Raw genomic sequence first — 12,890 nt, 5'->3', positions numbered from 1 at the left:
GAAAGAAAAGATAGTTGTTACTAATATAACAGGAAGATGAAAGAAAAGATAGTTGTTACTAATATAACAGGAAGATTTTATGATTAAGTATTAGAAACGTTCGCTGGCGCCAGCACTCCTGTACTTTCCTTTTTCTCCATTTACAGATCAACGACCGTGATTCTGCCTTTATACTATATCGATTGTTCTACGTCCCATCTCCTACCAGCCCTCCTCCCCACATATTCCTGGTGGCGATCAACTGCAGATTGTCATTTCATCACGGAGATCGCCTGCAGGATTCACTAAAACCTACTGGATTTCTGCACAGAATCAAATGCTATTCCTGTTGAGTTTAAGCGGCATTTTACACGGCACAGCCTGCTGACGAGAATATTTCTATAAATCAGAACATACTTCTGTTTTATCCAATCGGTGCTAAAAACTTGATAAATAAAACTGGCAATAATCTCACAATACACGAGAAATATTTCTAAATACAAAAACGTGTTCTTGTATACCGGAGTATTAAATACACAATCGTGTTCTTGTATACCGGAGTATTAAATACACAATCGTGTTCTTGTATACCGGAGTATTAAATACACAATCGTGTTCTTGTATAGCGGAGTATCAAATACACAAACGTGTTCTTGTATAGCGGAGTATCAAATACACAAACGTGTTCTTGTATAGCGGAGTATCAAATACACAAACGTGTTCTTGTATAGCGGAGTATTATATATAAACGTATTAACATTTCAAGAAAATTAACTGATATAACAAGTAACTTCTAACTATTATACGTACGTATAAAACACACACACACACACTCAATTTACTGAAAGAAGCGCGTACGCACACAGGATATGCGTTTGTGTAAACTCAGGGCAGGAAATATAACTAAAATGAGGGTTCCCATCTTCTCAGTGAGTCACACACATCTTTGTGATGAAAGGCCAGGATGGGTTTGTCATTAGTTTATATATCAACATTGCTATATAAAGCCTGAGCTGGTCTTTATCAACTTTCACACATATTGACGTTATGAGTCCTTTATACACTAGTTTTAGATTAAAAAAAAGGCCTAACTACTTAGTTGTTAGGGTTAACAGGGGAAGTTAAAATCGTTAGTTTTCACAAGTTAATGAATGGCGAAGAGAAACACTTCAACTACAGTTTGTATCACAAATTAAAATTTATTGGTGCGATGATTCAGGCCATTTGAAGAAAGTTTCACGTGGTACAAAATTTTGGGAATAACAACGTTAGCACGTGAACAGAACGGTTCGGTTTCTTTGGAATTTCACGCAAAGCTACATGGGGCTATCTGCGCTAATTTAGCAGTGAAAGACTAGAAGGAAGGCAGCTAGTCATCACCACCAACCGCCAACTCTTAGGCTACTCTTTCACCAACGAATAGCCGGGTTGACTAACATTATAACGCTCCCACGGCTGAAAGGGTGAGCATATTTGGTGGGATGGGGATTCGAACACGCGACCTTCAGATTGCTAGTCGAGTGCCCTAACGTGATAATCGAATACTTTATTAAATGGTATAATTCTATAATTTTCGGTGTCAAATTGAAACTACGGGTTATAGCTATTAAGTTTGTTCGAAATAAATATCAGAACGAACGACAGTAATTGTTCTAATAATATCATTTTAGAAACAATACAGTTAAAAATTGGGGTGAGTAGAACTGGAGAAGATTTAAATAAAAATCAGGTTTACTAGATAATAATTAACAGTTAAAAGCTGTTACAAATTGTCAGTCGAATGACCTCTTGGCGAGAAGACGTTTCAATCCGCTTACGCTTATCTTTACCCCGTTATCAGTTCACCAGGGAGATTGACTATTACAACAACAGTCACCACGTTTATCAGTCAAGGTTTAAAATTTGGTGTTAGCGTTTAGATTCTAATAACAGTGGTTACTCTGTTTTACGGTGCTTTTATCTCAGCTTTATAACATAACGTCATTTTTTGAATCCAAATCAACCTCCATGGTGTTATAATTTTAAAATAATTAAAACCCGGAGATGTTGACACGTGAATGGCACGTGACTGCTACCAACAGCACAGTCTATTTCACAACGTGTAGCACTGGCGCTTAACCCTAACCCTACCCCGTGATTCACAGGACATAACACTAAAGTGGCTGAGTATATGTGATACACAGCTACTTTCGTTTGATATATATACACAGCTGATGCTCGTGAACGTGGATACAGAAACGAGTTGTTTTGGTTCAATGTATAGGACTGGAACAGAGCTTCATATGAGCATCACAAGTGACACTCAAAGCGCGCGTGAACAATGATGGTTAAGTTACTTTCACTCAAAAAAAAATGGAAACCTAGTATAAACACCAGAATTTCTGTTATTAATTCTCTATATTTTGATTACCCATTACACTAATTTTCCAACAAATTAATAATGTTTATAGGAGAAAAAAGAAAGCATTATGAAACATCAACACTACAAGAAATTATCTAAAATAGGGTTAATAGAGTTTGGATTCTATTTTATGTTAACAGTTACTTAGTTGACTAAAAAATACCCAAGGAACATTTTTATCTGTTCTGTGCACAAAAATGTTCCACGTGTCCCGAAACTCGCTCGCTTTACACGTGTCCGGATATCTATCTTTATGATCAAACGTGTACAATTATAACTTATAAATCAAAACGAAGGCAGCAAAACTTAAGCTTTAATTAATCACCACTTTAACTGCGGCATATCCAGCATGTGTTACATGAGTTTAAGTGAAATACTTGGTCTTGACAGTCGTTGTTAAATACTGATACACACCGCACGGTTTTCAATAAATACCAATATTAAAACAATATATATATATACGTCAAGATCGTTGTTGTCACTTGTCCCCAGTGTTAGCCACTAAAAACTTGATACACAGACAAATACTCTGTACGTGTTATAAAAAGTGTCGGCGTTTATTTTTTAATTCAAAGGCCATTAAAGTTATTTTTAAAATGTTCGTAAAATACAACTTTTCAAGACAGATGTTTATGCCAAATTAGATATTCGGATCTTTTTTTTCTTAATGGGGGGTGTGGGTGTGGCAATGTATCATATAATAGAGACAAAGCTAAAATTTGATTACGAGGAGGTGTAGTCCTTGTGAATTCTGTTCTAATATGGCTGACTCTTCCTCTATAGTTCATCTTTGAAACCTTTATTGGAAACAACTATTTTTTTTCTTGCCTGATAAATAAATCATAAATGTCCTTGAAAGCTTGAGTTTAATAAAACATCAAAGAGTTAACCCTTAATTTAACTTTGTTGTGTTTTTCTAACAGTTAAAAAAATTCTCCCTCAAAACTTCCTCTATCTTATTTACTGGCACTATTATTATATGTTACTTATCTTTTAACTATATTAATTTGTTGGTTTTTAAAGAGTACATCAAAACCTAAAATTAAATATTTTCCACATCACTTTTACTCTAGCTGTATTTAAGGCTAATCGAAAACCACAATTTTTTCCCTTAATATATTTTAACTGATATAAATTTATCTAAGTTTAAATAACACACACACACTATGAAATGAACAACGTTTAGATACGGAAGTTTGAAATACACGTACACATTACGAAATTAACAACTTTAAACAATGTTTACATAATTATTTTGAATAATACATTATGAAGTAAATAATTTTAAACAATGTTTACAAATTACATTAGGGTGCTGGAATTATACATTTATTATCATGAAACAAACAAGAACATTACATCTACTGTCGTCTATATGTTACAAACATACCCAATGTTCAAGATACTGTTATGTTTGATACACAAACAAACATGCTGGTTCGGGCTACAACTAACTTACTGGATAAAATTATGAACACACAAAACGACTTCTTTTTTTAAACATGTGCTCTTGGAGGTCCAATTAAAGTTTATCAGTAGTAAGTCCAAAATATGAGATTCAGAACACATATATTTAATTATAGGCCTATAGACTTACCAACATAACACCGAAAAGATGCCTAACGTCCATTTCAATGGTGTCAACTTCTTCTGTTTTTTGTTGTTACCACAACAACAGCAGCAGCAGAGAAAAAAAATGAGGAAGGCCAGAAGTGTGAGGATTAACCAGAACCCTGGGACAGCCACAAGGATTCCTAAGGCCTGTAATATTAATTTATGCAACTTAGAAATGTTTTCATTTCAAAGATAATTCACGAATTAACCAAACAAAACAAAAACGCCTCTGATCTGGACTGAGATGTAGAAACACTTATCAGAATATAGCACAACCCTCATTACCTGATACTGAACTGTATATATGAAGTATGAGTTTATGCCTTCTTTGTAATAATAACAAAACGAATTTAGGAAAACATCAACTCAGTGTTCTTACAAAACATTAACTTCTGTGGAGATTTTTTTTTTTCAGTGACAAATTCAAAACCTCCTATGTTGCACCCTCAGAAAACTTACATTTTATGGTCCTAATGAAAGTGTCTTAAACAAATCCTGTAAGCATGCTTAAGTAAATAATTTTATAAATTTAATATTGGAAATGAGAACAATTTCAAACCTTCTCCCTGACTAACTAACCATTCAAGTTAAAGGAGTTTGCTAGTCTCGAAGCCAAAACATGCAATATATAATTGAACTAACTATAACAAAAACATTTAATTACTGTAACAAAAAGTTTTATTAGTGCTTTTCTATTGTGATTATTTTAAAGATTTTAGGAATACTTTTATCAAATCAATGTATCGATCTGACTCAGACTGAAACAATGGAGTACAAGAGAAGAAAAACACAGTAAATGGAACAAACTGTCAGAAATCTTTATATTGAGGAAATCTAATTTCGACAAATTCACGTGTGGTCGTCAGTCTCGAGTTATTCAGAAGATAATATGAGACTGAAGAATGTGATGAAACTAGCTTTTCTCCAATATCAAGAACTCTGACAGTTATTCCATTTACTGTGTTTTTTGTTTGGTTTCTATCTGCTACACACAATATTTTGTTATCTTATTACTGGTGATGCTTGTGTGGAGAATAAAAATACTTTTGTCCATCTTAAAGTTTTCACATTATACGTGTATAACCCCTAGGACATCTGAAATGCACATCTACAATATCCCTGTACACTTTATCTGATATTTACTCTCCTCTATGATGAACTGTTGCTGAATCAGCAATGTAAAATTATCATGGAATATGTACTTGGACCCCCTACCTGCACACACAGGGTTTAAACTGGTAATTTGTTTTTTTAATGGCACATATATCTTAGGTTTGCCTAGACTGTTTTTTATTCTATGTGATTACTTTGGAGGCTGGAATGGTAGTTTTAATTATCCCTCTCCCAACAGTGTTCCATTCTTAAAAGTTTGTTTATCTTTTCTTTCTTTCAAAAGTAATTTAACGTTTAATTTTCGAAAGCAGCCATCTTTACGTGTATTTTAAATATTAACTATAGGTACGTTTTTCCTGTTTTACGCAGTTTCCCGTGCAATCAAAAATGAAGCATAATTTCATAAACTTCTGAAATATTGTCGTAGTAACTCAGCTGTAGCAACCTGTTATCAAAATGCATCATTAGTAACCAGTTTTTAAAAAGTAAAAGTTTTAATCCGTTTCTAAACTGAATTATTACGAATCTTTTTTTTAATGCAACAGTATAGCAACCTGATTCAAAAATGTAACAGTGGTAACTTGCTTTCAAATAGGGGAAGTAACTTGTAGTGTGTTGTTTAGCAACAGTATAGCAAACTAATTCAAAAATACAACAATGGGAACTTGGTTTCAAATAAGGGAAGTAACTTGTAGTGTGTTGTTTAGCAACAGTATAGCAAACTAATTCAAAAATGCAACAATGGAAACTTGCTTTCAAATAAGGGAAGTAACCTATAATGTGACTCTCAGCAACAGTAACAACCTGTTTATAGAAATCTGTTTCTATAATACAACAGTGTAGGAAATTCTGTCTAGAAAAAACACCAACCTCTTAGAACATGACAGGTGAATTTCCGACACATTTTGTTTATAACGCCTATGATTAGGCCTAAAATTATGAACCGTGGCGGGATACAATATAAATAAATCATCATACAAATAAGAAAGGGTTAGCTGTTCAACTACGTACAAAACTAGCTTCAACGCATTTAGTTACAATAATTTCAGCTAAAACGTAATAATGGCAAGTTCATCCACGACAACACAAAACTAGTGTGTTGGGACATTTACCCACTGTAAGTTCCATATACATTATCAAACGACAAACATATCGTCTGAATTCATTACACTAAACACGGATCGGCATGGTAACCGCGCATCACCTTAACGCTTCAACACTTTTCTCGTTATGTTTGACTTTTCATCAACACATATATGTACTGGATTATCCAGAGCTCACGTGACACGTTCATCGATCACGTGGAATCGATTTTCTTCTTTTAGTAAAAAAGAAAAATTCGTCCTCTGTTACAAAAAATAATACTGTATAAAACTTTTTTTTTAATCTACTTCGTTAAATTAAAAAAAAAACGATAAACAATTGCACTACTCCACGCACGAAACGAGACTTTCTGAAACAAAGTTATTACTTGTTATTGTTGCACATTAGGAACGAAAAGTACTGTTGTATTTTGGAAGCGAGTTAATCATTTTACCTACTAGTTCATGACTGAAGTGTCGATTAGGACCTATTTTAGCATTTTTGGATCCAACATTTAGGACAACAATTATCACGTTAATTTAATCATTTAAGATATACTGATACTTGCTGAGGACATGTACATGTATATCATTTTATCTCTCTCATTGCCCCTCACAAATATATTAAACATTTATATAATTTCAGTTTCAGTCATGTTGGTAATGAATTGATATTAAACTCTGCATGATCCCTGACCTTTGACATATAATGTACGAAAATCACTAAAAATTGTTTTAAATACTTAACTCTGGCAAAACACTGAAAATCAATAGGTTTAACACTCGTAGTAAAAACCCAAACTGTAACTTTCAGGTTCTAATATAGCATTTCGGACAAATTTCCTTCTACTGTATCTTGAAGAGTTGTGATATTGGATGAAAGGCCCCTCGAGGAATGACCCGTGATATACAAATGATAGGTCTAAAATGCTATTTTCACATACCTACTTCTCGAAACTTGAAGTGAGCAAATTAAGGGAAAACACATCTGCCAACTTGATTTCCATCTCAAATATTATGCCAATCAATATGATTATGAATATTACATTCAAACAACAACCAAAACAATTAGTTTACTCAGAAGATTTCTGGACAGAAGATACAAGTGATAACTGAAGGGTTCAAAGATAAGAGGTACATTTCCAAAGCTGAGCTTGTTTTGTTGCTGTTGGTTAAGTTGTAAACTGACTATTTATTTATAGATAATAATTGAACTATTGACATCTCATTATATTATCATAATGTAGGAATCTATTATATCTCTAACTGGCTCATAGGGGAATAACTTGATCCTGGACATATTTGATTATTTAATCTAACAAGTATTAACAAAAACTGGCACAGGTATTTCAAATAACTGCAGCAAAATCACCTTTTTTTATTGCAAAATTAGTTAATATATACATATATACATTAAAACTTACAAACAAACAATAAAAAAACATCTCAAACGTAATTACGTGGCGCCATCTAACGGTATGAATGTTAATATAGTTCTGGCTACACAAGTTAAAGATATCACTTAACTTCCTTTGTAGAAAGTATGAATAACATTCATAGATAAGCCTAGATAACTTGACAAATCACAAAAATACAATTTAGTACACGTGCCGGATACTTCTCATATAAACTTTACGATGACGTTATCCTTCCTATCAATAAATTACTATTACTAACCAGGACGTTTATCACACAGCATTCCCGTTTTATGCCTCAGCTGATAACTAAATGTTAACATCCAGTACAACAATCTAGTCTTTTTTCTCTTCTAGCAACAGGAAATCACTTAAATTTCCGTTCTTTTCGATAAAGGGGTGCACAAAATATGTTTAGAAAAAAATAAATATTTTGGTTACATCGACCAAAACCGTTCACGCGTTAATTTCTATATTACATACAACGTTTTCATTACAGTAAAAAATTCTAACGTGCATTGTAACTTACACCCCTTATTCTCTTTAGTCTTATTTTGGATAACGTTTGAAAATGCAGCGGGTTTGCGTTACTAAACTGGCATGAAATAATTACAGATCGTTCCAAAATTCACCCATATTTATGCATACAAGTATCTGATCTCCTGATCGGAATTTAGGTCTTTGTGACCTAGGAGGGTCAGGTACTCTGAGACCTCTTCCTCCCTATACAAGTATCTTCTGTTTTGTTTGTTTGTTTTTGAATTTCACGCAAAGCTACACGAGGGCTATCTGCGCTAGCAGTCCCTAATTTAGCAGTGTAAGACTAGAGGGAGGGCAGCTAATCATCACCACCCACCGCCAACTCTTGGGCTACTCTTTTACCAACGAATAGTGGAATTGACCGTCACATTATAACGCCCCCACGGCTGATAGGGCGAGCATGTTTGGTGTGAGGGGGATTCGAACCCGCGACCCACAGATTGGGAGTCGAGCTCCCTAACCACCTGGCGGCCATGCCGGACCCTAGTATCTTCTGAGTCGATTGTATTGTTTGCTTCATGTGGGAGGTGAATCATTTTGAAACTAGTGTGGTTTCGCAGTTATTCATTTCTTTTGATGAGTAAGCTTTAAAAAAAAACGAGCCGCGTCAAATTTCGACGACAAGTAAATCTCTCGATTATTTTAACCTTCCTCCTCACCACAAAAATGACATCTTATGGTCTTGGGGGAAAAAAATGTGGAATTAAAAATTGAGTCCGGTTTAAATATAATTTATCTCAAATCTGGGAATTTTCGAATAATTTTAAATTTATTTACTAAAAATACGTCGAAATAGGAGAACTAGCACCCCCTCCCATCTCCAGTACAGGAGGAGAATACATACTTTGTCTCCATCTCCTCCTCCCTCTAAAAAATAAAAAAATAATGACTAACTCACTTCAAACCATCAAGAACCTAGACAGTATTGCTAGAAGAACGTAAAATCGAAAAGGCATAGGTTAGGATAAGAAAGAGAAGGTGATGTAAGCTGGTCAATAAACTGTACGGTAGAAAAGACAGAGATTAGGGTAACAAAGAGAAGGTTGTAAGTTTTTTATTTCCCTGATTTCCACCCTTTTAATTGTTGCATGACAACAATAATGGTTAATAATGTCACTGTTAATGGTTAAGTAACAGTCTTACACATTGTTAAGATTTATTAGTCCATGTCTAGTAATTCCTAACAACACTCAGTTAAACGAACAAGTTACTCAGCAATCTACCTTATTTTTCATTAAAGCATTCTTACCCTAAGTAACAGTCTTATACATTGTTAAGATTTATTAGTCCATGTCTAGTAATTCCTAACAAAACTCAGTTAAACGAGCAAGTTACTCAGCAATCTTCCTTATTTTTCATTAAAGCATTCTTACCCTAAGTAACAGTCTTACACGTTGTTAAGATTTATTAGTCCATGTCTAGTAATTCCTAACAAAACTCAGTTAAACGAACAAATCACTCAGCAATCAACATTTTATTCAGCTAATAAAGAGTAATGACCATTAACTCGCCATAAATTGGTTTAATAAAAAAAGTTAACCCTAAATAACACTGGTTACGTTGGTAGCTTTTAATACGTAAGCAAAGACTAAGTTATAGCTATTTCATTATTTACACATACAAAGGTAAACACGAACAGCAAGCACCAGAAGGACTATTTATATAAACAATGGCTAGGACACACCTTCACACTGCATGCATACCGTCATGCACAGTTACACCAATGAAACTAGTAATGGCTAATATTTAGATTGCTACTATAATTTGAATAATAGAAAACAGTAATAATCAGAAACAGTAATTGATTAATCTGAATAAACTTGAATTAATTAAAAATAATAATTAGAAATCATAATGGCAATATGGAGAGTTCATATAATTGAAAACAGTAATAAGTGGACAATAATAATTTTGGTTTAGTTGATTATTTTCCTGACATTAATTAATCTAATTGATGCTCATAGGTAATCAATTGAATTGATTGAGTTAATTGCCCAGCTCTAATAATGAATAAAAAAATCAAATATTATTATGCCAAATAAGCTGTAAAATTTTAGAATGCAGTTATTATAAACAATTATTAAAAATTAAATCTTTCCAATAATGGTGTTTCATGAAGTATTCTTGGTGAATATAAACAAACAATAACAAGTGAAATAAACAATAAACTTGTTTCCTACAATGATTTTTCTGGACAGTCTTCTGTTAAAGAATCTTCAGAACAATCCTAATTGTTTACAACAATTGTATTGTATATTTTATCTATCACTGAAATGATAAAATGGAGTATTGTAGCTGTAAAACACTGTACTACTTAAAGGTATAGCTAACCTTTATATCATGGAAACAATATGATTATTTCAACAAGTTACTGAACTATCATGTTCAACAAGCCTTCTTTGCTGACCAAGTACTAGGTGAGGTTGTATTTCCTTGAAAAGATTTACCCTTGCCATATTGAAAGCATGAGTAACCAAATTGTTACTTAAATAAAACTAAACAAATGTGTATTTAATATGTAAAATAAACTTGTACTTTAGAATAATAATTACTTAACAAATAATAAAAATAAAGTTAACCTTAAAATCATTACTTCCACCAAAAAGGGGAGGTTAAGGTATGGCCAATTGACATGATAATTTCAAGCTTCCAGCTACACGTATATATAACTCATTGTATTTAAGCTTTGTTTACTTGCAAAAATTTATTAGAGAGAAAACTGAAATCTTTTCAAAGTTCCAAAAAGTTACAAATTTCTTATGACTTCTCCAAATATTTACCTGAAATATATACTGAAGCAAGGTAGATAAGTCGTGATATCAAACTTTGTAATGAATATTCTGTAAAATATTATACAGTAATACACAAAACAATTCATGAAATATATACACATCTATATAAATATAATAGTACTGTCTGTTGTATGTAAATGTAACTACTTCGCAAGGTATGGATGGATCTTCACCAAAATTGGTATGGAGGTTCATTAGGTTCATGCGGGGGTACATACAAATTATCAGTTTTGCATTTTGTGGTTTTTATGGGCAGTTTTAACTCCAACCTCACCTCCTGTGGATGGATCTTCACCAAATTTGGTACATAGGTTCACCAGGTACATGAGGATATACCAATTTTTAGTTTAGCATTTTGCAGTTTTTATTGTCATTTTTGCCCACTAAGTCACCCCCTGTAGATTGATCTTCACCACATTTGGCATGAAGGCTTGTTAAGTCCACGTGGAGATACTTGCAAAGTTGCAGTTACACATTTTGTGTTTTGCAGTTTTTATGGGCATTTTTTACACTTACCTATAAGAGAAGCAGCTTTTCGTGTCCTAAGATAACCTTTCATTAATCATTAATTTACATAACTTCTACTAGTGTGTGTGTGTGTAATGATAGTAATGCATGTGATTGTGAAAACAAAAACTTAAAATTCAGTGTTGGTAATAAGTTAAAAAAAAAAAAATTGTGAAATATGTAGAAGATCAGTAAAATATGGTGATGGCTATACACGTAAAATGTAAGATGAAACTCCAAAAATATGGAAAAAAAAATTGTTAAAAAGTTAGAATGAGATTTTTATTGAATATGAAACACGAAGAAGGAAAGGTTGCATAGCAACAAAAATATAAATATAAATCTTCTGTTTTATTTAATGGACAAGTATTCTCCCGAAGTCAAGGCAATAAAATATGGTGAAATTAGAACATTTATGGAAACTGTCTTTAATTTTCATGTTGTTCTGAGGTTCTACATCTTGTCTCATGCAAGCATTAAACCTAATAACACAAATGATATCAAGAACTTTTTTCAAACAGCTCCTTCCATATAAACAGAAGAGTAATGATATGAAAACAATATTAATTCAAGGTACTTGTGTAAATGTAATCAAAATACTCATGAGATCAATGTTTTCAGCACACAATTAAAAACCTTTATTGTGAGACTGATCAACAGCCTTAAAATAGACACTACACGTTTCAGTGTCAAATCACGTCATCCTCAGGTGTGTGAAAACAAATCATATATATGTACACATATGCACGCACACATACATCATGTCCCATATTTGTCATGACAAGTTTTTCAAAAACTCAAAAACCAAAGAAATATTATTTTGGTTTATAGATCATTGAATAAAATCATTCAAAAATATTAAATAAAACTAAATATGGAATTAATCTAATGGAGAAAATGTGTATTTATAAAATTGAATGTAGTTGTTTATACATTGGTCAAACTAGAAGAAATTTAAAATTTAGAATAAGTGCACGTAAGAGAAACGTTACAAAGAACAGCAATATTTCTGCACTAGCTGAACATGTAAATTATACCGGTCACGTTATTTAGTGGGAAAAAAAACTGTTATTTTGGCTCAACCAAATAATGACAAGAAATATTAGAGAAACTATAGAAATAATGAAACATTATCACACCTTAAATAGGGATGAAAGGTTGGAAAGTCAACAAATTAAAAAAAATATTCAACAGATACATGTACTTATTACCAGGAATGATATCTTTTGTTGTGGAGTTGAAAAGAAAAGGAGCTGTGGGATTTTCTATGTAAAAAAGTAGGAAAATTAGATGAACTATTTAGCACAGAATAGAATTGTTGCGGGTAAGAATGCTTTAATGAAAAATAAGGTAGATTGCTGAGTAACTTGTTCATTATACATTGTTAAGATTTATTAGTCCATGTCTAGTAATTCCTAACAAAACTCAGTTAAACACTGTTACTTAT

At 32.7% G+C, this 12,890-nt stretch overlaps 1 protein-coding gene across 1 annotated transcript in view; it reads right to left on the bottom strand.

Moving 5' to 3' along the window:
* The window catches only part of LOC106470069 (protein tweety-like), a 43,388-nt gene that overhangs the window by 14,450 nt on the left and 16,048 nt on the right, over positions 1 to 12,890 (bottom strand). Inside the window, exon 3 of the mRNA XM_022398615.1 lies at positions 3,978 to 4,141. Coding sequence (XP_022254323.1) covers positions 3,978 to 4,141 — 164 coding nt within the window. The remainder of the gene's footprint in view (positions 1 to 3,977; positions 4,142 to 12,890) is intronic.

This window comes from Limulus polyphemus, unplaced genomic scaffold, assembly GCF_000517525.1.
Source record: "Limulus polyphemus unplaced genomic scaffold, Limulus_polyphemus-2.1.2 Scaffold3804, whole genome shotgun sequence".
Taxonomy (NCBI): Eukaryota; Metazoa; Arthropoda; class Merostomata; order Xiphosura; family Limulidae; genus Limulus; species Limulus polyphemus.
This window is presented reverse-complemented; position numbering and strand designations above follow the sequence as displayed.